The sequence below is a fragment of the Gallinula chloropus genome, assembly GCF_964237585.1.
Source record: "Gallinula chloropus genome assembly, chromosome: Z".
NCBI lineage: Eukaryota > Metazoa > Chordata > Aves > Gruiformes > Rallidae > Gallinula > Gallinula chloropus.
In genome coordinates this window covers 60,949,540-60,974,482 of record NC_140089.1, presented here as the reverse complement: position 1 = coordinate 60,974,482, position 24,943 = coordinate 60,949,540, and the positions used below count along the sequence as shown (strand labels likewise).

General features: G+C 41.8%; 1 protein-coding gene across 1 annotated transcript in view; it reads right to left on the bottom strand.

Annotated features, from left to right (window-relative positions):
• The window catches only part of PGM5 (phosphoglucomutase 5), a gene marked incomplete at its 5' end in the record, with an annotated part of 82,136 nt that overhangs the window by 2,526 nt on the left and 54,667 nt on the right, over window positions 1-24,943 (bottom strand). The window contains 3 exons of the mRNA XM_084278059.1: window positions 14,950-15,084; window positions 20,804-20,987; window positions 21,950-22,085. Coding sequence (XP_084134185.1) covers window positions 14,950-15,084; window positions 20,804-20,987; window positions 21,950-22,085 — 455 coding nt within the window. The remainder of the gene's footprint in view (window positions 1-14,949; window positions 15,085-20,803; window positions 20,988-21,949; window positions 22,086-24,943) is intronic.

The following is a 24,943-nucleotide window of genomic DNA, read 5'->3' as shown; positions in this document are numbered from 1 at the left end:
CGGTGCAAGCAGACTTACAGAGTAGATATCAAGTGAGTTTATGAGCAAACATGTCTGACATGTTATTGTTAAAATCTCCATATTTGTAGATAGCTATCTTCTGAAAAATCACTGAAACAGAATACAAGTTCATTAAAGTGAAACATACTTAGAGGAGATTAATAACCACAGCACAAACTTGCATCTGTGGGTAAGCACTGCAAAAGTAAATAGGAAAATGTGTCTGTTTATAAGGTCTGGACTGTATCATTCCTTCCCTCCAGCAATACAGATGAAGGAAACTTGAAAGAAAACCAAAGCATCTGACATCCCTCCATGACACTCCCCTAAGAAACGTCTTCCCTACTTTATCTAAAAAGCACAGGAAAAATTAACAAGCAACCCTACTGACCAGCCTTACTTGACCCTGTTTTCTTAAGCAACAAATGCACTCTGATGGAAAGAACCAAAAGCAAACAAAGCCCAACACAATGTTTTGAACAAAACACAAAATCAAATGGGTTTTTGTGACACCCATTTACATAAACAATTTAGCTGCTGAGGCTCTTCTGCCAAGTCTTTCCAATTACTACTAAATATTCTGCTTGTTACGATCACGCTGCTCAGCAGAGAAAGTCCTCTTTCAGTTCTGCCCTCTCACATTCAATTTAAGTATACATTCTTCATCCCGCAGATGTAGAAAAACGGAAAGAGCATTTTCTTTGGAATGCAACAGTAGAACAGAAAAACACAGAAACTAGAGCCATACGTGCATTTTACAAACTCCTTTATCTCTCCAATAGATAAACCCTATCCAGCAACCATTTATAGTTAATATGACTCTAGAAAGATGTCTATATCTTAAAGAGATCTTGATTTTAATATATTTTTTTCAAATGGTTCTGTCTGCTTAAGAAACTGTAGAACTTTACTAGTGACATGTCAACTCAAAATGGCAACTGCAATCACTCTGTATATTAACAACATATCTATCTCTTGGAAACTGGGAGATATGGCATGTTATCCTTTGGATAAAATTTAAGAACTGAAGACTATCAGAACTGTCCTCAATAAGAGTTTTACTTTACTAATAACAGATGTTATACCTCTCAAAAAATAAGCATGATTATTCATTCCAGGAAATATCAAACAAGCAGGTATCTAACACAAGGCAAATAAAGATCAAAAGCCCTTGACTTAGGAATAACTTGTAACAGAGCTGACAGAGGTGTATCATTCCTGCTTGGCACATGCAGGGTTTTTTTTGTTTCACTCGCTGTGACCTTGCAAGAAAATTCCATACATCTCCCTTTCTTCTAGTAAAGCTCTCCAGTAAGATTTGCCCCATGATACATCCAACTTATCAGACGCTAAGGCAGGGCCAAAATGTACCTGCTTGCAGGCTAAACGCTCACCACGTGTCTGGAATTTGGCTTTAGAAAGTATTTTTCCCAGAATAGATGGACAAATGCTATCTGTATGTCAAGAAACACCTTGTGAAAACCTACTATGTGTAGCAGTTATGCTAAAAGTTGCCAGCTTTCATTCAGCATTCACACAGTTCTGATGCAAAATCATCTGTCCAGACTTTGCCTGGAAAGCTTGTGAATCTTTCCTCTTCAGTCTCTCCCCCAGATAGCACAATTTCTATCTTGTTAGGAAAACTAAATGGAAGTGAGTTTTACACAGTCTAGGCATGGATATTTCTCATAGGTCTCAAATTCATTTTCCCCAGTCCATGGTAAGTCTCAAAACCAAGTTGCCCCATCAATCTCATAAAGCAAAAAAAAAAGCTCAGAAAATGGCATTACCCTGAAATAGCATCCATACATTTTAGTAAACGTTAGGTAACCATGGCTCTCTTTCTCAGTTCTCAAACTTTTTCTCTCTCTTCTCTTACTGTAAGAATCTGCATTTTACATTCTGCATCATGTCCACCAGTGTTATTTTCAGCTCTCCCAGCTTTACGTATAATCCAAGTGGATACACATGCCGGAACACTAGAAACACAGGTTCAGTTATTTGCATAGATGTCAGTGTCTGTAAAACATTAAACACTAAACCATTTGCTCCCTGTATTCTGGGATCACGGGGACAGGTAATGGATGGCCATTCAAATTAGGCAGTCATTAATGTCCTAGTGGGGACAAAGATCCAGCATTAATTGGCCAAACCTTGTGTGACTGTTACACACGTGTTTAGGCACCAGGATTACTAATAATGAAAATGACATTTTGGACAGCAGTCCAAACACCCAAACCTTGCTACAGTTTTCTAAGCAGAGCTGGCATAGTACTACATCTTCCAGGAAAATTCACTTCCCCAGAACAGTTGTTAATGCCTCGAAACTAAAGATAAACACATGGGTTAGTACAGCATGAAGTCACCAAAGAAGGGCTATAATTTAACATTTGGAGCTCTGTAAAGGCAGAAGATGTGCCAAGGGCTTTCCACCTCTGTCATCTCCCTCTCTATAACATGCAGTCAAAACCCAGATTATACTTCTTCCACTGCTTGTCCATCAGGTTTAGTATCAATTATAACAGTTTTTTTAGTTTGTAAAGGCAGCCTTGAGAAAACAATTAAGTTCATTCTCAGTCCTTCTCTTTGATGTAGGGAGATCAGGATAACTGAGACAGCACCAAGTCCCAGAACAAGAACACAGAGGAACTGAGAAGTACCTCCGTTCTTTCTTATCGCTTCCTGTTCCCACCATATTTTCCCTTGCTGCACGTGACTGTTTAAAGCTGCTGTTAGCCCTTTGTAACCCAAGCAACAGCACCAATACCGCACAAATTAAGGGAAAGAAAAAAGCAAAAGTGAGGGGCAAAACCCACAAAACCTGTTTTGATGATCTTCCCTGTTACAGGTTTTTCTTTGTCTATAATGAACTTTAAAATTCAAACCAATACACTTAAAAAAAAATGCTGAATTGACAAAGAGACACAACCAGTGGACTAAAAGAACTACGAAATGGGCTCAGCACCAACATCACACAGCCTGACATCATAGCTGTATCTCCTGCTGGGCTTCTTCAGCAAGGGCTCAATGCTCAGCACGCCTGCTTGGGTCTTGCATTCCAAAAACCAGAAGTCTTTGGAAAGGCTTATGCCACAGTTATCCACCTAAAGATTTGTGAGACCTAAACAATGTGGATAATCTGGTTCATCATGGAACAAACTGGACATCCGCGGCACTGGTGGTGTTCATTTTATTACTATGAGGCAGCACACTTGACCTCTCCACTGGTCTGCCTGCTAACTGAAATAAAATGACAATAAAGGTCAGGAGGCCAGCTGTTCTGCCCCGAGCAACAGAGGAGTGCAGGCATGAGGCGTGAAAAAAGACAGGAGGAAAATGTAAACCCAGTGGAGTGGTGCATGGAAACATTTACATTTGCAACAGATTTGCTCTTTTCTAGTATATCCAAAGGGCTTTGAGTGAAGATTAATGAACTCATTTTCTTGATTCCTGAAATATTTTACAATTACTGTCACAAGACACATTTTTCCGATGTAATGGGAAAACAGATTTTCCATTCCAGTTCCAGCTGATTCAGTTTGTTCGCTGCAAGGCTTTGGTCAGCATCAGAACCTGAATCGCCTGAATAGCACACACATGCTGTGTCATCTATGAGTGTGATCAAACAGATGGAAACCTTCACATCCCACAGAGAAAATCTTACATATTTTAATAGTAAAGGTAAAATACTGCATTTTTTAATAGACAGCTAGAGCCATACTTAAAGACACAATGCTTGAAAAATAAATGAAATAAATTAAAAATAAATTAAATCAAGTAAATTAAAAATGTATTAAAAAATATGAAGAGGCAGTACTTCTCCAGCAAATTGCACTTGTCCTTAAGGTTATAGCAGTGTCTTGACAGAACGATACAGAAGCCTTGGACACTTGGGTATTGATTTCAGTTCCCTGCTCTTGGACAAACTCACAACATAAACACTCACTTTGTATAATCACTATATATATATACACAATCATACATAATCATATTCCTTTCATATGCAGACCAAGGCCCACTAGAAAATCAGTTTATTTTTAAATCTTCTTCCCATTCTAACACTGCTTCAGAAATTCAGCCTTCAATGTTCAAGATGCTTTTTATCTCTTTTTTTTTTTTTAATTGGCATGCCTTTTCTGGACCAAAAACCACAAAAAAAACAGTCCTGCCCCAAGATCTTTGCTTGGCTGCTGATAATCTAATGATTTTGTAGCTAACTAGCAAGTAGTTCATTAGCCTGTTGCAAAATTAATTGCGGCATTTGTGCTTCACTGCATCTCATCTAAAGAGTACCTGATAGGGACTGCACAGGTCAATGGCAACACCTATTTATTGCTGTGCAGTTCATGTAATGACTAATAAGATGCTGTAAGCAGAGCTAGTTAGTCCATACACAGAACAGTTCACATTGTTCATTAAAGTATTACAAGGGCACTTACGTTGCAACAGCAGCACAACCATGTTGTCGTAGAACACACTGATTACTACAAATAAATCAATTCAGAACAACCCTGCATAATGAGTAATTTATTTCTTGGTCTTCATATACAAAACTTCCTGTTTGAATCTTATGTAAGTTCAATAATATCCATGTGGCTAGACAAAGGACAAGAAGATACTAACCATATGTCAGGATCTGCAAATAAAGAATAATGAGTCAATCTACAAAATGAGTCTGCAAATGAGCCTAAAGGCAAATAAACTCTGATTTTAGTATTTAACGCCCACTGAAGTATCTCCACATTTTCCAGCTACATTCAATTTAGCACAGCTATTAGCTCTATTAACTTTAGGAAAAGACACATAACAATGCATAAAGGTCCAAGACTTCAGATAGAAGTCTGTCATTTGTTACAATAACTGAACTTCCTGACATTGCTATTTGGATGCTAATTTAACTAGTACAAAACCAAAGAAATAAACTTTTAAAGGATAACTTCCAAGTTGGCTGGAAAGCAAGTTTTGCAGGACTGGACAGTGATAAGGGATATCAGCTGTGACAAGAAGCATCAACAGAGTGGTTTTCTATTCTAAGGGGAACATTCCTGTCTTAGAAAAGCATTGCTTTCAAGACTTTGTTTTAGCCTCCTTAGAACTAGATTCCATCACCACTATAAATGATATAATTTTAAAACGCTTACATTAAATTATTTTTAATGTTCTTTGCACAGAGCATGATGGGTATTTTTCTTTTTTGCTCAGTATTTTCACTCCTGTTGCTACTGGCTTATAGAAAGAACTGAACTACTAACAGAAAAAAAATAGCCACGCCTTCTCTCCCAGGTCATCATGAAACTGTTTCTGCCAATTTTCTTCAATGGATCATTCATGAGCCAGAAGCCACCAATATTCACATTTACCTATGACCTCGGACAACTAACTATTGGCATATTTTACTACTTTTCCTTGAACTTCTTACATTTGTTGATCAGGCAGTTGTCTATGCTTAAATTGTTCTCGGTGGAAAGAATTACCAATTAATTGTGCAAGAGGAGTTATTAAAATAAGATTTGGGTGCTCCTTGCATTTGTTATTAGCTACTGTTTGGTCTACATGTAAAGTGGAACAAAAGACCCTTACAAGCCTTGTTTCTGTCTGGTTACAGGATTGTTCTTATAGAAGCTCTACTGTTTTGAAGGAAAATATATACTTCAAGGCAATAAGGCCTAAAAATCAGCTCTACCGGTAAGAATCATGCAGAGTTACACAGTACTGAAGTGCAACAAAGTATGAGGAGAGAGCTTGAATGGCTTGCTGGGGCCTCAATTAAAAGGCACAGCTCTGACCAGCCCCAGTAGTGCTTCAAAGTTTCTCAGGCTTTCTTTTGGGTATTGAAAGTAGGACCTAGAGCTAGCACTCTCACGATAGTTGAACCTGGGTGATACTTAAGCACTGTTACAGAACTATACCCAAATTCTATTCTGTGCAAGGGTTCATCATAGAGCAGCCCAGGTTGGAAGCAACATCAAAATACCATCTGGTCCAACCTTTGTGGGAAAGGATTTATGGTCATCCACAGCTGTACAGCACCTCTAATGCGGATGATTAAGTCTGTTCACCTCAAATAAAGAGTTGTTGTTAAAAGAAATGTGCTTGTATATATTGTCTTTACAAGACATCTCAGTTAACAACTAACTCAGAAAGTGCCATAATGTCAGTCTGGTGTTTCAGGTCAGTATGTGTGTGTCAGCATGAGTCTTGGAAGATGTGGTTTAAATTTCTGCTTATCTGTGGAAGATTCATCGTCAGCAGTTGCACTGTCAAAGAGAAGAAAAGCAAACTACAAAAATTTCAAATTGATTAAAAGCTGACTGACTAATGTTGGAAAAGTTTTTATTTGAAAGGAAAAGGGGAGGGAAGGATACTGATATGAGATAAATTCAAGCTAGTTACAGTAATGGTTTCTCAAACTGGCACTGTAACTTAAAATATAAATGAGTTGTCTGCCACAACAGAGAGATTTATTTCTGGTGAAAAAGAGACAGAGAGATGTCTCCAGGTACTTTTTCCTTTCAAGTATTGACCAGAATTGTCATCATGGAAGAACAAGGAGCAGTGCAAAGCATTCATCTTCCACTTGTCTACAAAAACAATTGAAAAGAACGTACTGTAAGGAAGTGGTCTAACAAAGCAGATGTATTTACTTAAGCAGCCAATCATGAAGCAATTTTATGACTGGGTATATGATATAATAAGTATGGAAGAGTGGTTTTCCAGATCAGCTGTTCAGGCAGAGTGCAACCATACAGAAGCCTCATATAGTCATTTACCCAAAATACCCAAACTGCACTTAAATAAGCATTTATTCCAAGGGTAGCAATTCCTTAAATACTAAATATAAGGTATATACTTCACTTACTTCTGTACATCACTGCTTTTTGAAGAACAGCTCACTTATGAATATGTTGACTGTGGCTTATCAATGAAAGTAAACAGGAAGCTTTGTCACAGCTATTCTGGAAGTACATGTGTTGGTATGAATCTCAAAGCAAACTAAATAATAAAGGAGCTACAATATCAAGAAAATTATTCTGGCTCTCTCCAGCAAGGCTGGTTTCTGAAAAAAGAGTTTGCTATTCACTTTTTTTCCATATATTCCACAGAACATTATTAAATCCTCGCCTGATAAATTTTTTGTTACTTTTGTACTAACATGAGGGTCTCCTGAAACCACATTTACATACTCACTAGAAACCCACCATCTGTTTGCAGGATATAATCTATGACCTTGCAGTTCCTAATGCCCTCACGTTGTTGGCAATGAATACAGCCAGGGCAAGGAAAGAGGATCAGTGGGAACTGTGCAATACTATACAGTGAGAAACCCAAGAAAAAATTTAATGCGTTGAGATGAAATGGCTATTTGCCCAATTTTTGTGCACATGGTAAGAGATGAGAATCCTCATCTAGTTCACAGTACTAGGTAATTCCTGAGGCAGTCTGGATGTTAAAAGGTCTGACTGCACTGCTTGAATGCAGGAAAGTCCCTGCAACAAGTTTGAAGAATATGACTTTTCTACACTTGGGAATATCTGTTCACTAAACAATATCCTGGATAAAAAGCCAAAAGTGTAACAATTGGACAAACTCCAGGACATGTAGAGAAAAAAGCTTTTCAACCTTTTTTCTGTCTGTAGGGATAGCAGACCTTTTTGGTGTCTAGAATAAAAGACAAGACTTTAAAAACCCTGAGGGCATGGGCCTGAAGACTACTGGCCATACCCAGTCACTCTGAGGACTTCCCCCTGCACCTTGCGCATGGGCTCAGTCCATTTCAGCCCACTTAAGGGTCTTAGTCCCTGGCTGAGCTATGCCATAGCAGCACTTGTCTTCAGAATCATTTCTGACTCTGCTGCCTACACGCACCTCAGATGTCTGCTATAGGTAGCTTCTATCACAGAATCACAGAATTGTAGGGGTTGGAAAGTACCTCAAGAGATCTCCAAGTCCCACCCGCAATCCCTGAAGGACCCCTTGGATGTACATTGTAGCTATTTCCAATTCTAACTTTGATCCTGTCTCCAGGATGGACCAACAAAGTTGTCTTATCTCCAGCCTGGTCTCTGGGGCCATTTCCTGCATCTCCAGACAGACTCTGAACCTGTCTCATCACTCACATTGTCTGGGATCATCAATGGGATCTTACTACCAAAGCCTTGCTCTGCCCGCTTCACTTGCCTGCTGTGGGTCTGTCCGATGCACAGTGAGGGCACTGCCTGTTGTGTAGCGACCCTGAGCATCTGACTTCTATCACCTTAAGCACCAGTTCTATACTTGCTGCTCTCTGAAAACAGTTTGCATTTGTTACTGGATAGGTCACTAGACCTTGCAGTGGACTTCACGCACCTCTCTCAAACATACACATGCACAACAAAGATGAAATATAACAGTAGGGCAGCACACACCTCATTTTCTGAGGATAAACTCCTTCCTTCAATCTAAAATCTTCACAAGTGTATTTGTTAGACAAGAAACATGTTCAGATCATATTTTTGTGTCACATATGACAAAGTCCCACGAGGTCGACTGCTCGGAACCGGCACAGCCAGAGCTGTAGCAACAGATCATGAACTGCAAGACCGTTTGGAGTGATTGTCCTGCCAGGAAAAGCCCCTGTGAAGCCGAGACCCCCAGCAGTAAGCGGGAGCTCTCTCGCGAGAAAGGGGCGTTGCCAGGGCAACAGCGGCCCCAGCACCACCCATCACCTTGAAACAGCCTCAGAGAGGGCAGCGACACCTGATGCAGAGAGGGGAGGTCAGTGCCTGCGCAGTGCTGACCCTGTAAGCTCTTGTAGACAGGCAGGTAAGTTCTGCCTCTCAACACCTGGGGAACTGCCTCACGTACTGACAGTCTCTGAGACCACAGATTAACATGGCCTCCACCAGGCAGAGGGCTCACCCCATTAAGAGCGTGGGGACCCAGACCGAGGACCTGTCCAGGAGTGTGGTCTCCACAAGACAGAGGCCTCACTCCATAAAGAGTGTAGCAACCCAGACCAAGGGCCTGCCCAGGCATGTGGTCTCCAGCATTCAGAGGGCTCACCCCACTAAAAGCATGGAGACCCAGACCAAGGGCCTGCCCAGGAGTGAGGCTGTGCAAGTCTCTGGCTGCAGGGAGTGCCTGAGCCTGCTCCTGCTGGTGGATGGTGGTGGCAATTCCACCTGTGTGAGGTGTGAGCAGGTGGAAGATCTGCTTAGCATGGGGGCAGAGCTCAAAGAAGAGGTGGAGAGACTAGGAAGCATTAGGGAGTGTGAGAGGGAGACTGGTGGAGCAACTCTCTGGCATGCCAGAAGGAAAGTCACCAGGCAAATTTAAAAAAAAAAATAATTGGATCCCCAGCCCTATCAGGCAGAACGGGGAGAAGTGGGTGACCGGAAAGATGGAGAGGGTTGGAAGATAATCCCGGCCTGGTGCCATGGGAAAACCTCCTCCCTGCCGACCTTGGTTCCCCAGGTCCCCCTAAGCAATAGGTTTGAGGTGCTGGGAGTTGAAGAGGAGGCAAATGGGAACATGCAGGACAATCCCCCTAATAGGAGGCTAAGAGTGAGGAAGGCAACTCCATGCCTCAAGACTGCCTCCACCAGAAAAGACAGAAAGGTGATTTTGGTTGGGGATTCCCTTCTCATGGGAACAGAAGGCCCCAAATGCAGACCAGACCCTACCCGTAGGGAAGTGTGCTGTCTCCCTGGGGCGCAGATAAAGGACATAACTAGAAAACTCACGGATCTGGTTCACTCCTCTGATTCCTACCCGTTACTCATTGTTCAGGCAGGCAGTGATGAAATCTGTGAAGTCTGAGAAGTATCAAAAGAGACTTCAGGGGTTTAGGGAGGTTGATTGAGGCAGTGGAAGTACAAATGGTGTGTTCTTCTATCCCGTTTGGGGCAGCAAAGAACATGAAGTGGGCTAAGAAAGTAGATGTGCTGAATAGGTGGCTGAGGGGGCTGATGCCACCTTATGAACTTTGGGGTTTTCAATCACTGGGCGGTTTACTCAGTGCCTGGCCTGATAGCAGCAGACAGGTGCCACCTGTCTCCAAGAGGGAAAAGAATCCTTGCTCAAGAGCTGGCAGTCCTCATTGACAGGGCTTTAAACTAGTTAGGAAGGGGGAGGGGATATAGTGAGGCTTGCTAGGGTACAGCAAATAGCCTCTATCTTTATACTGGATTCAAAGGATGAAGAGGGTGAAATTCAACGAGATAGAGAAGGGCTTGGGGATGCTGAAATTCTACAAGATTGTAGGGAAATAGCTCTAAAGTGTCCCATGGGAACTTCTGGGGACTCCTCAGAGGAGGTAGTATAGCTGACCCCCTTTCCAGAACCTTCTAATGTCCATCTAGAAGGCAGTGGGGGAAAACTTCAGATTCCTCCCAGAGGTTTGAGGAAGGGCTCCTCAAAACAAGTAGTGAGTCAGAAGGCCCAGCTGAAGTGTCTTTACACGAACAGATGCAGCATGGGTAATAAGCAGGAGGAATTGGAAACCGTGATGTCACTGGAAAATTATGTTGCAATCACAGAAACATGGTGAGATGTTTCCCACAACTGGAATACCCCTGTAGAAGGGTCTTGCCTTTTTAGAAGGGATAGGCTAGGTAGGAAGGCTGGTGGAGTTGCCCTCTATGTTAAAAAGTGGATAGACTGTGAGGAGCTCTCTGAGAAGCGGTCAGGAGCAGGTTGAGAGCCTGTGGGTCAGAATTAGGGATGGGACTAATAAAGAACAGCTGGTGATAGGGGTCTACTACAGGCCACCTGATCAAAGAGAGACTACTGATGAGGCTTTCCTCCTTCAGCTGCAGGAGGCATCACGGTCACAGGCACTCATCCTGATGGGGGACTTTAACCACCCAGACATCTGCTGGGAAAACCACACGGTGAGCTGCAAGAGGTCCAGGAGACTCCTGGAGTCTATAGATGACAACTTTCTGGTTCAGATTTTGGACAGACCGACCAGAAGTGATGCATTGCTGGACCTGGTGCTCACCAATGTGGGGGAGATGATTAAAAATGTTAAGGTTGGAGACAGCCTGGGCTGCAGTGACCATGCCCTAGTTGATGTTTGCAATCTCAAGGAATATGGGCCTGGCAAAGAGTGGGATCAGGACCCTGAACTTCAGGAGAGCAAACATTAGGCTGTTTAAGGACTTGTTGGACAAGATCTCCTGGGAGGTGGTCCTTAGAGACAGAAATGTTGAGGAAAGTTGGCTACTCTTTAAGGATGCCTTTCTGAGAGCTCAAGAGCTCTCTCTCCCTCTGAATAAGAAAGTGGGCAGGAGGGCCAGGACACCAGCATGGCTAGGCAAGGACCTGCTGGCCAAACTGAGGGAAAAGAAAGGCAAGTACAAGCTCTGTAAACAAGGGTGTGTAGCCTGGAAAGAATACAGGGATGCTGTTCGGACTTGCAGAGACAGGATCAGGAAAGCCAAGGTGCAGATGGAACTGAACTTGGCAAGGGATGTTAAAAACAATAAGAAGGGATTTTACAGGTACATTGGCCAGAAGAGACAGGCCAAAGAGAACGTACCCCCTTGGTAAATGAGAATGGAGAAATGGCTGCAACTGATGAGGAGAAGGCTGAGGTACTGAATGAGTTGTTTGCTTCGGTCTTATTTGGCAGCCAGGATTCTCATAATACTCAAGTCCCAGAACCTTGCATCCCTGGACCTCTAGGTGAGAACTGGGGGAGTAAATCCCCCCCACTGTAAGGGCAGAGCAAGTCTGAGACCACCTCATGAGACTGAATGTCTACAAGTCTATGGGGCCGGATGAGATGCATCCCAGGGCTGATGTGGTTGCCGAGCCACTCTCCATCATATTTGAAAAGTCATGGCTGTTGGGCGAGGAGGTCCCTGGGGACTGGAAAAAAGGTCATGTCACTCCCATTTATAAGAAAGGGAGCAAGGAAGAGACAGGGAATTACAGGCTGGTGAGTCTCACCTCTGGGCCTGGGAAGATCACGGAACAGATCCTCCTGGATGACATGTTGAAGCACATTAGGGATGAGCATGTGATCCGGGACAACCAGCACGGCTTCACCAAGGGAAGGTCGTGCTTCACCAATCTGGTGACCTTCTATGATGGAGTGACAGCATCAGTAGGTAAAGGGAAGGCAACCGATGTCATCTACCTGGACACAGTCCCCCACCACATCCTTATCTCTAAATAGGAGGGATGTGGATTTGATGGGTGGACCATCCAGTGGATAAGAAACTGGTTGACAGAATGTAGACAAAGGGTGGCGGTCAGTGGGTCTATGTCTAGGTGGAGGCCGGAGACAAGCGGGGTCCCACAGGGGTCTGTCTTGGGACCGGTGCTCTTTAACATCTTTATCAATGACATCAATGATGGCTTTGAGTGCACCCTAAGCAAGTTAGCGGATGACACCAAGCTGAGTGGTGTGGCTGACACAACAGAAGGAAAGGAAGCCATCCAGAGGGATCTTGAGAGGCTGGAAAGGTGGGCCCAGGTGAACCTAATGAGGTTCAACACTGCCAAGTGTAAGGTCTTGCACTTGGGCCAGAGGAATCCCAGACACAGATACAGACTGGGAGAAGAGCTTCTTGAGAGTAGCCCTGCTGAGAAGGACTTGGGGATTCTGGTAGATGAGAAACTTAACATGAGCCAGCAGTGTGCTCTTGCAGCTCGCAAGACCAATGGTATCCTGGGCTCCATCAGAAGAGGGGTGGCCAGCAGGGACAGGGAGGTGATTGTCCCTCTCTACTCTGCCCTTGTAAGGTCCCATCTGGAGTCCTGTGTCCAGGTCTGGGGCCCCCAATACAAGAAAGATGTAGAACTGTTGGAGAGGGTTCAGAGGAGGGCCAGAAAGATGATCAGAGGGCTGGAGCACCTCCCCTATGAAGACAGGCTGGGTGAGCTGGGCTTGTTCAGCCTGGAGAAGAGAAGGCTACGGGGGGACCTCATTGCAGCCTTCCAGTACCTGAAGGGAACATACAAACAGGAGGGGAATCAACTTTTTAAAAGGGTAGAAAATGGCAGGACAAGGGGGAATGGATTACAACTAAAGGAAGGAAGATTTAGATCAGATATTAGGGGGAAGTTTTTTACAGAGAGAATGGTGAGGTGCTGGAACTGGCTGCCCAGAGACATGGTGGATGCCCCATCCCTGGAAGTGTTCAAGGCCAGGTTGGATGGGGCTCTGGGCAACCTTGTGTAGATCCAGGCCTGGAGTTTTGTGGCCCTGCCTGTGGCAGAGGGGTTGGAGCTCTATGATCCTTGAGGTGCCTTCCAACCCATGCCATTCTATGATTCAATGATTCTACGAAGTCCACCTCCAAAATAAAGTCTTAGTCTATTTCTTATCATTAATGATTTGAAGTAATTAATGAAAACGACTTAGTTTCATTTCATATATGCCTTGCCTATGCAGCACAAAGAACCATATTTAAAATAGCGTAAATGCAACTGGTAATTTGTGCTGTAACAAAAATCGACATGGCTGTGATGCCGTTGCCCTTGGCTGGCCACCAGGTGCTCACCAAACCGCTCTGAAACTCCCCCTCCATTCTTTACTGACCTTGGCATGTGCATAGCTGTTTCTCCCACATATTCTTACTCCTCCCTCCTTGGTGTTTTGTGGGTTTTTTTACCCTTCTTAAATATGTTATCTCAGAAGGGCTTACAAAATCGCAAATTGGCTCAGCTTTGGCCTGTAGTGGGTCCTTCTAGGAGCCAGGTGGAACTGGAGCTGTTTGACATACAGGCAGCTTCTGGGGTGTTCTAAAAGAAGACACCCTCCTACTACCAAAACCTTGCCACGTAAACCCAAAACAGTAGCAAATGTGAACAGGGTGGTGGTAGTAGTATTCTTCCTTGGTCAAAATATGACCCTGCTAGCTCTCTAAACCTGAATGCACAAGGAAACAATAAAAGTGATAGAAGATGGTCCTTTGCTCTGTTAGAGGCCTTAAATTACAGGTATTTTATCCAGTGAGATACTGTGAAAGCAAACTGTTACTTTAAGAAAACGCAAACAAAACTTATAGATCGTATTTGCAAGTATGGAGTCAGCAACATTTCTTGAAAAACTAGCACTTTTCATGACTAACAGACAATTGTTTACCAGCATAAGAAGAAACTCACTAAAAAACAATCTGGTGAAAAAAACATGTCAGACATTTACATAGGGTTCAAATGCATTTAACAGTGTTTATGCTTTGGGACATTTGCATTTGCATTCCAGTCATGAGTACACAACTACATGGGACCTCAAACTACAGGGTTTTGATTTACTACAAGCCAAATGCTTATTCCCTCTTCCATGAAACATCCTTAGTCCTCTCTTGTATATCGCAGCATGAAGGTGTTTACTGGGAAAAATCTGAGTGTAAAATGTGATTTATATTATGCACTGTTTTAGGCATCTGCTGGACTATACTGCAACTTGCTCTCAATGTTCACTTCTTAGGAAAGAGTCTGGTTATGATATGAGATAATTCTCAGACAGCTGCAAGTCTTTCCCTTACAAGGAATCCTACATTGTTCAGACTCTGCATCTATGTTTCATAACTCTATTTTTCAAGCAGATTTTCTGGGGATCTCTTATTATAGTATCCCAGGGATGTCTCATTATGAGAATAATTATCTTTATTTTAATATTGTCTGGTTACTCAGATTACAATACTTACCAACAAAATGAGTGAAAAATAAACTAGCATGGCTTCTCTTAACAGACTAGAAGTCATTGCCCAGCATTTATCAGCAGGCATGCCAGCTCTTGATATTCTTGTTGAATTAGACTTTACACAAACATGTATTAAAAATGGTCGTCCTGACTCAAAAAGTGTACAGTCACTATGATTAGAGAAATCATCCACAAACACAGTAAAAAGGGGTCAAAATGCTGCATGTTCCTTCTGATTAAAGATGGAAGACCTGTAGCCACTGCTATTACAGAGGAATTGCAATCTATTTATTGAAATGCTATTGCATTACCTGTGGTTCCTTATTGTGTTGGCTAGGATCCTTTTCATAGCTCTCTGCATAGATCCGTAGAGTAGCTCTGACATGGCTAGAAGCACTCATTCTGAAGATGAGCCTGGAAGCATCTGAAAAAACAATCCGCAGCCCCTATGGGAGAAAAAGGAGCAGCATATATGTAAGATGGCAGTCAGTACCTTTACAAATCACAGTTCACTGCTTTAAAATAAAAAGTTAGAGTCATTTAGATGAAATTCCTCTTTCCTTGTAACTTTGGACAACTCATTCATAATTCTTCTTGGACCTCCCACCTCAAAGACTAGAAAAGCCTTTGTGTACTCCCACACACACACTCCTTATAACAAGGACTCTTTTACTGCTGTTTTTATTTTCTGTAGCTTACTTGTTCTTGTTCTGTGAGCACAAAATCAATGGCCTGAGAAATGTTATAAAATCAGCAAGGACCAGTGGCCTAAGAAATAGATATGGGATCCCTGGATCAAAAAACAGTTGTCAGTAGTGAATACAGAAGACAGTTACTACCACTCACAGATCATGTATAAGTATCTGATTACAAGGATTTGGGCAAAAGGCTGTAGTACAATTTGAGAAATTTAACTTTAAGCGTTAATTAATTTCTAGTACATTAATTAATGCACATTAACTGTGTGCAGAATAAAAAGTATTTAATATCTGTGAATTTGCACAGACTACAGGCCACTTACTCAGATCCACAGCCAACAGTCTTTCTGTACAGAAAGGCCATTAAGGGCAAATACCTAAATTGCATAGTTAAATAAATGCAGTGTTCCAATACCCTACCAGTTCTGCACCGACACACAGCCTAGTTCCTTTTTGGCAAGTGGCACCCCTACGTACTTCACCTCTGCTATGCCACTGAACTTTACTTCCCCTTCAAGGCCTGTTGTTGGCAAACTGGAATCCTTGCTACTTTTGTTTAACAGGCAGTAAAACATTAAAGAATGAGAGAAGATAATTGAGAGAGAAGAACTTCATTCTTGCAGTTTTATCAGCAGCTTGATATGACACTGATGTTAGCAACACGGTGCTGCAATATGCCAGCGTGTAAGTAGAAACCTTTGTTTCCCCAGGTGTGCGCCAAAACATCTTCAGCATCATGTAAAGCACTGTTTGGTTGATAAGCACGGAAGCATAGAATGGTTTGGTTTGGACCATTAAAGATCTAGTCCAACCCCCTGTAACAAGCAAGAACTTTGACTAGATGAGGTCACTCAGAGCCCCATCCAACCTGATCACGAATGTTCCCATGGATGGGGCATCTACACCCTTTCTGGGCAACCTGTTCCAGTGTTTCACCACACTCACCATAAAGAATTTCTTCCTTATATCTTGTCTGAGTCTACCATCTTTTAATTAAAACCCTTTCCCTTTGTCCTATTACCACAAGCCCTACTAAAGAGCCTTTCCCATCTTTTTTATAAGCCCCTTAATGTATTCAAAGGCCACAATAAGGTCACTCTGGAGCTTTTGCTCTGGGCTAAATAACCCCAACTCTCTTAGCCTTTCCTCACAGGAGAGATGCTCCAGCCCTCTGATAATTTTGGTGGCTCTCTCTGGACTTGCTCCAACAGGTCCATACCTTTCCTCTATAACATACATCAACACTAGAAAATACACAACAGGAAAATATCCCACAGGGATAAGGGGCTGGATTAGATGGCCTAAGAGATATTTTCCATCTCTAACTTTGTTGATACCATGAAACCTTTATTAGCTGCTAGTATAGTACTATATATTAACTTTAACATGTATTGGCAACACAAATTTATCTAGGAGTCTCAATTTCTACTAAGTGACAAAGAGAAATAGTTTACATTTGGATGATTGAGCTTTAGAGCCTGATTTTGTAATATTTGTTATTAAGCCAACTTTGTAATGAGGTGGTTCAACTGATGCTCATGGGAGTTTTGCCAGTGATTTCAATGGAATTGAGATTTCATCTTGGATGCCTAGAACTACACAGTCAGTTTGTTAGAAGCTGATCCTGTGAGTGAAGGGTTGTCTCAGGCTCATTGCTCATTAGACAACTTTATGACAGAGGAAAGAAGATAAGTGGAAGAGTTACACAGGGTGTGTTTTGTTTCGAATACTTGTCAAACCCACAACCAGCAGCTTAAATACAGAACATTAATGTCAATCAGCTTTAAGAGAGAAGGGAGTGAGTCTAACATACACGCAAAATGAAAGCAAGAACATTAGAGCCATATGTTGCCCTCTCCAATGACTAAACGGGTATTTTACATGCTGATGCAAGGCCTAACAACTCCCACAATGACATGACTAGCAAGAATCACATGAATACTCTTCCATGTACTCCATGTTTATCTGGCAGTAAAAACACATTGTTATTTGGTTTAGTAATCTGAAGTCTCACCACTCATTAAATTCTGGGCATTGGTAGAAAAAGGATTTATACACCTTCCCTATAACTCTTCCTATAAATTTACGACATGAAAAATGCTCCACCAAACTCCAGCAACAGCAGCCAGCTTGATGTTACAGTTAGTGGCACTTGGGATGTTTATGCAATGCATATAGATAGACACACCACCAGCATACAGACAGATCTTATTATTTTCTTCATTTTGCATTTTTGAGCAAAACAGCACTGACTGTACTGATTTTTATACATATGTGATGACAGCTAGTATTTGTAAGAGCAGGATTCTTGCCATACAGCTGAAAGTACTCTCTAAGAGGGAGTTATAGAGACATAGTGATTGTGCTCTAAAAACAATAATCCTAAGAGACAGGGAGAAATCATATGCCAGGGAAACAATGGCATTTAGAGCTGTACTGTCGAAGTCCAACTTTAAAGTCACAATATTTGCACCTGGAAATTTATTTTAACTCAACAGCAAAAAATTATGACTTTTGGTTTTCCATTGGAAACAATTACTTCAGCACTAGCAAAGCTTTTCATTCAGGAAGACCATGGAAATTAATGACAGCTATTAAACTTTCATACTACTTACTGTTTTCTGGAAATTCTATCTAAAAGCTGTGAGTTACAAACATTTGTCTCTCTGGATGGCAGTGCTGTGTTCCTGTATGTCAGCCACTCCTCCCAGCTTTGGATCATCAGCACAGATTTTTTTTGAGAGGAAGCATATGAGAAGGTTTGGTACAGCTCCCACACTGAACATCTGCAGATAATTATTTTAGGCAAATTTGACCTGCCAATTTGTATTAATGAGATGTGTGGAAACTCTGGAATAAAATTATGCTCCATGGTTAACCCACTAGTCTTGAAGCTGATGTGATGGACATGGAGCTTCACGGGAATTTCCTTTTTTTACATTACAATCCAATTAAGCAGCCTACTGGTGTGTTTGCATCTATGAAACACTCAGAAAACTAAACCTACTACATATTGTACTCTGTGATTTGGTTTCCAGTAGTTTGGTTTTTATTTTCAGCTACCTATTTCATCATTAAATAAACAAGAAATTAGCCTAATAAGTGGACACAAACAAGACTAAGCAACAAACTTAAATATCTTGGGATTTAAAAAAAACAATATTAAAGTATAAAACCAGTATTGCCAGTAGAAAATAGCCTTGCAGCAATATATTAGACAGAGGGACATATACATAAACTAGGAGCATGTAAAATGGATATACTTTTACTTCAAAATACTGTACGGACCTTTGAGTGTCCCCTACCCTAGCAGGAAATACCTTATTGCTGATACATGATTAAATATCATTGTAAACAGACAGTAATTTTTGCCTTATCTCTGAAGTTATCTGAATTTCCTCTTTTCCAGCTTTTCCAGTGCCTGTTTTCTGCCTCTTGCTCACACCAAAATGCAAAGATACCAAGACTACATGCAGAGCCTTCTGCATCCCACATCTATCAAAGCAGAGAGAAAAACCCCATGAACTTTTAATAACAAAGCTTTAGAGTTTTATTCTGTGAATGTCAGAATGTAAGAACCCTTCATTAAAGAGCTGAAGGTTAACCATTATAATGGGAAACTTGTCATTCTTCTAATTCAGATTTTACACAAAAATGCAACTGGTCCTGGTTCTGGCTTGGACGATACTCAGGAGCAGCCCTGTCAAGTGCACAATGACTAGCACAGTGGGACTTCAAAAATGCAAACAGTCTTCAAGAACAGTGAAATGTTTCATTTAATTTAATGCATTACTATTGCATTGTGATAAACAATATTAATTGATTTCAACAATCAGAATTAATTAGAAGCTATAGTCTGGGCATATTGTTTGCTGCCATTTTTTTGGTTTGTTTTTATTTCTGTTTTCTGAACCTGCTGTTTATTAACACTTATTATCATGTAGCCAGCTTCTCATTCATGAGACATAGTGCAGTTACAATGAATATAGATTACTTTCCCCTATGTACTGGAGAACAAAACTTTGAACATTTTCCCAAAAACATAGATGAAAAAACCTGCATGAAGCTCATGACAGTTAGAAAGAGATGTTGCATTTACATAAAGAGCAAGCTACCTGAGGAAGATGGCTGCAGAGAACTGTTTCCTATGCATGGATTAATGTTGTCTTTTGTTTCATTGTGCTTGGAGAATCCTAGCAAGGCTCCACATACATGGAGCTAGGAATGCATCCTTGCCAAAACACGAAAACTGGTTGAACTCCACTTTCAATAAAAATGTGCTTTTCCTGATAAAAAGACAAGCTTTCTAGTTTTATGGGCTCGCTTTCAGACTGCATCTGAAAACAGGCCAAGTCATGTTTTTCTGTTTGTGTTACATAGTGATATGACTAGCAATTATATTCCAATTTAGGACAAGGGTTTTGGATGGAAAAAAATAAAGGGCACTGAAAATTCACAAGCTGCTTTTTAAAAGTACAAGGGCCACAAGTTTGCCTTGTCTGCAGTTTTCCAGTGGGTTTGGATATGACAATATCATTTTGTTGTGTTTCACCTGTAATATGCACAAAAAGATTATTCATTAGTAGGTGGGCTGCTTGCATTATCTGGATGCAAAGATAAATGGGAAATATAAAGACTCTGAGCAGAATGGCATGACAGTAGTTTTAATGGCTTGTAATATCATTTGCTAGGGTCTATTTAGGTCACGTAATTTCCAAAACAAAGAAACTAGTACAATAAAAATAAACAGCATAAAATCAAAACACATTTCAATATGAGTCACAGCCCACCTCACATTAAAGATGTTTGCATATACATCTGACAAAAACACACAGTTAGGTTTTAGCATATCATGAATTTCAAAACACTAAAGACTTAGTTTGAACTGCAGCTTTTGATAGCTAATGAAACTCATTATGGACATAGCCCAGAAGGAACACAGAACGGGTCATTTAGGCTAGAGAAGTCAAACATGCCCACATATGGTACAGTCCACTAAACCTATCTGTGTGCTGTTGCCTACAACAGATAATGTCCTTAATTGTACAAACCCTGTAGGTCAACAAAATCATGAAAAATTTAATTTTTTTTTGAATGTATAGCAAAGGAATATCTCAGGCAGGAAATAGCAAAAAAGGAAATGGTCTCTGTACACAATACACTGCACTATTCAGGAAGGAGAACCCTCCCTATATGAACATTGCTGTCAACAAGAACTCCACCCTCTCCTATATCCTCTGTGATGCTACCACCTCCAGCTATGCACAGCAAGTGCAAGCTAAACCAGAGGTGGATTTTCTTATTCAGGCCGAACTGATCACAAGTAGGAAATGCGTTATCTATCAGAGCAAAGAAAACACCATCCTATAAGTAAATGGAGAGGCTTGCCAGCTGAATGTTAGAAGCAACAATGTTAGAGACAATATGACAGCTGCAAAACTTCACTACTCCATCACTACAGCCATACCTGTCTTTTGGTCACAGTGCCATCCACAGGATCTATATACTCAAAGCTGTCTGTTCTTTCCACGCTGTAGATACTGTTACCCACAGCAAACTGCTGATGGCTGAATGATTTGTCAGTGATCAAAGCTTCCAGGTCTCTCATTATGAAATATGCTGTTCTAGGTTCCAGTGCTTCATAATCAAATCTTGACCATATATAAAAAAAAAAAAAAAGTGGAATCAATAAGTGAGCCCCTCGCCACTCAGTTCTGCTTTCACAGGACTCGGTACATTCACAGTTTACTGCTTACATCAAATATCAGGTGTACCACTGAAGAACCAATTACAAATTAAACCAGCACAGGCATGCAAGTCCTATAAAATCTGACCATTATGTGTGTGTACCACAGCTCTAGACTGGCTGCCTGACTGAGTCAACAGGAATCATTTAGAAAATAAACATGATTCTAAAGTACCATAGAAAATGTTGTCAGAGGACAGCTAGCTTTCTGAAATAAAGGACACAATCAGTGAAGAGCTCAACAGCCAAATGAAACAGAGAACTCTGCTACAAGTTTTGTGGAAGAGCTGTATGCAGAAGACCCTATAGATACATAAACTCCTCTGCATGAAGTCTACTCTGAGACAGAGGCAGAAGCTAAGATGTAAATAGCAGTTAGAATTCTCCCTTTTGAGACCTTAATAAAATAAGTAAATGTTCAGGTCTTTGGTAGAGTTTTCCTGAACTAAAAGTAGGCATAGTTCCAGTTCTCATTAAAACACTGTCACACAGAAGCACGTACAGAAACAAACGCAGGAATAAAATTTGCTGAGATTTTGAATGGTTTTTTCAACACCATGTAACAATCTGTGCCTACAGATTCCACAGGTAAATAATGCAAATCTTTCTGCCATTCAATATCAGAAAATTAAATACTAGAAAAAATATATATGGATGCAGCTCTTTCAGTCAACAACTAACTTCGGTGGCCACACACTCATCAGAAGAAACCTGCCTATAGAACAGTGGCAATCTGTGGCATATTTTAACTGTGGACACAGAAAATGCTTGTCCAAACCAGCTGAGCACAGGTAAACAAGCCATGGTTGTAGCAGAATTTTTCTATCAACTGTATATGTTCCTGAGACTTTTCCTCATTTTTCTCACCTGCAGTAGTAGTGTCGGCCAAATTTTGTCCAGTGGTCTCTGACAATCTCCTCCACGCTCTGCTTTCGAGCTGCTAGGATTGAAAGCCAAACTAGCACAGCCCATAGTCCATCTTTCTCTCGAAGGTGATCAGACCCTAAAGAGACATCCATAAAGCACAGTAATTTTTATCAGTGCAAATCAGAGTACAATGTTAGTGCTGTAATTCACCGGGTTTGTTTCCTCTGTGAATTACCTACTTATCAGGGAGGCAACCAGTCAAACTATCTGTGCCCTTAGAAGATACTTAACAAAATCCTTCAGAGGGGAATCTAAAACATCTTGGGCTGAAAGGCTGAAAATGTATTTTATGGAATATCCTCCTTCCTCAAACACAAAACTCCTGTAGCAGTAAGACTGCCTCGCAGTGCTGTGGTTTTACAGAACATCCTGCAAGGCCTACACAGTCATCTGTCAAAATGGCTATGCTACTGGCAGAGGACATCTTTCCCATAATAAAAATTGATGCACTGAAGCTGTTAATCCTGTGAAAAACTGTCAACGGAAAGTTAAAGACATATAAGGAAAACAACAAGACACACAGAGAGCCACTCTGATTCCTAGAGTTCAGTCTTGATGCCCATCTTCCAGTCATTGCTGCTGCCTTGGACTGCAGTCACTCTTCCCAGGAGAGAGCAACAGTCACAGTAGCAGTTGCCACTCACACGCATTTGCTAAGAGCCTGTGGTCCTGGGCCACAGCTCTGCCTGCCACTTAACACTTCTTGTGTTGCATTCAACCCTGGGAGTGTAGACCTACAACACCCTGCACATAACATTAAGCAAGCTAGCTACCACAGAGTTAAGTAAATGAGAATTACTATTTCAGCACTGTAGATAGATTTAAATGCTGAGGCAGACAGTAGTGTTCTTTTGTATTTGCAAAGTAACTGTCATGATAGCACAAATACCTCCTTTCTGACACCTTTTATCAGCCTTGATCTGAGGTCTGCGAGCTCTCTGCAGCAACAGCAGTCTCCTACTACAATGCTCAGTGCTCAGGTCCTCAAGGAGCTGATACAGAAAGAGCAACACCAGAGTCCCGGGTGTTGTCAAAGCAGAGAGTGCCAACTAATCAGAAAATAAGGGCAGGGTTATTTATGAGCTCTTGCAGCTTTGTAAATAGCTTCAGATAAGAAAGGAAAAAAAATGTCCCTTCACAGAAAGTCAGCCCTTCAGACAATCAGGACTTCACCTTTTCTGCTCCCCTGTTATGCTGGATCAGCTGAAGGATGCCTTTCACAGAAACATCAGGAATAGGCCCATGAATACTAAAGTCAGCTTTCCTCATAGGCAAAGCAGATGGCACGGTCACAACCACTGTTATGGCAGCTAACAGTCTGTTCCCAGATAACAGTGCTAGTGCAGGTTTCTGCCACTGCCACCAAATGAGACACCTAGAACAGAGCTGTCACTTCCCACCACCATCCCGCATCCCTCTGGTAGCAGCAGCAAAAGTTGTCAGGTCACCGGGGGCTGGGACTCCCTGCATACCAGGAGCAGTGGGGGCTCCCTCCTGCCCATCCAGCCAGGTCCTGGCAGTCAAGGCCAGGCTCCAAAAGATGGGGGAGCAACAGGCAGTCCCAGCCCAGTGCATCAGGCGTCTCCTTGGGAATGGGCACAACATATGTGCACCTGTGGGTTGTCCCCCTGCAGCCCATGGGGAAGAAAAACAACTCATGAGGAACTGACTGAAACCCCCATTCCCCCCTTTCCCAAGTGCCATCCTGGGTGGGAGAAGGGAGCAAAAAAAGACTAAAGAGAAGCCTGCTAAGAAGGGAGGGGTGGGAGGAGGTGCTTTAAGATCTGATCACACTTCTTATTACCTGACTCTGGTGTCACTGGGTGTGTGGTGTAGTGTAAGAAACAAGATTGTTTTCTTTCCTGTGTTCTGTGTTGAGTCTGTTTTGCCCATGACACGAACTGCAGAATGATCTCTCCCTGTCCTTATCTCAACTCCTAAGCCACTCAATATGTATTTTCTCTCCTATCCAGCTGAAGAGGGGAGCGATAGTCCAGCTGAAAAGGGGAGCGAAAGAGGTGTCTGGCCTCCAGTGAGGATCAAACCACCACAGGCCCACAGCAGCAGCATGGGCTGATGGCCCTGGGCAGATGACATGGGGTCCTGGGCCCTGGGAAGGGTGGGGGAGGCCCAGAGCATAAGCAGGGCCCTGGGTAACAGCAAGCTCACTCCATCATGGCTGTTCCCTTCCGTCTTAACCTGCCTCTCCTTTCAGCTGTTTACCCTTAGCACTGAAAAATTCAATTTCACCTAAAAATTCAGCTCTGTTGCTGGTATTACCACCAATATAAAATGCTTAAATATCTCGTCAGACACTGTCAAAAAAGTAGAGACAAGGTATTGTACTAAACATCTTAACAAATTTGTTCCAATGTAAATGATCATTCATTCTCCTGTTGTGTACTGCTCTGCAGGCTGCAAGCCATCAAACTGTACCAAGAAAGGCACAACATTTATTCAGCAAAATGGTCTATACATCATGACAGCTGTGCAATGGTCTGAGCTGAACACCAAAGAGATGCATTTTGATTTAACAAATGCTTTGAGTATGTTTTGTTGAACCAAAATGGTCCGGTGAAACATGGACAGAAGTTTTTGAAAGGTCTCCATTGTGCTCTGAGCTGTGTTCTGGCATGATTTAAGCTCATAAATCTCTGTGAAGAGGGATGAGGGTATACACGTATCATTCTTCTGATCCATTTAACAGCTTTGGCATGTGCTCTGCCTTTGTGTGTCCTTTAGGAGGATATACAGATTGCTACTTCTTTTTAAAGAGAAAGCATGGGAAGAAAGTAATCTACAGGAAAAAAGACTCGCTGGAAAAGCTGGAAAAAACCCAACCCTTCCAGAATCAAAAATCACTAAAATCTCTAGCGTAATGCAAGTAGAGGGACAATAATCCTGCATTTCCAAGAAGTGTCTGAGTTTTTTGTT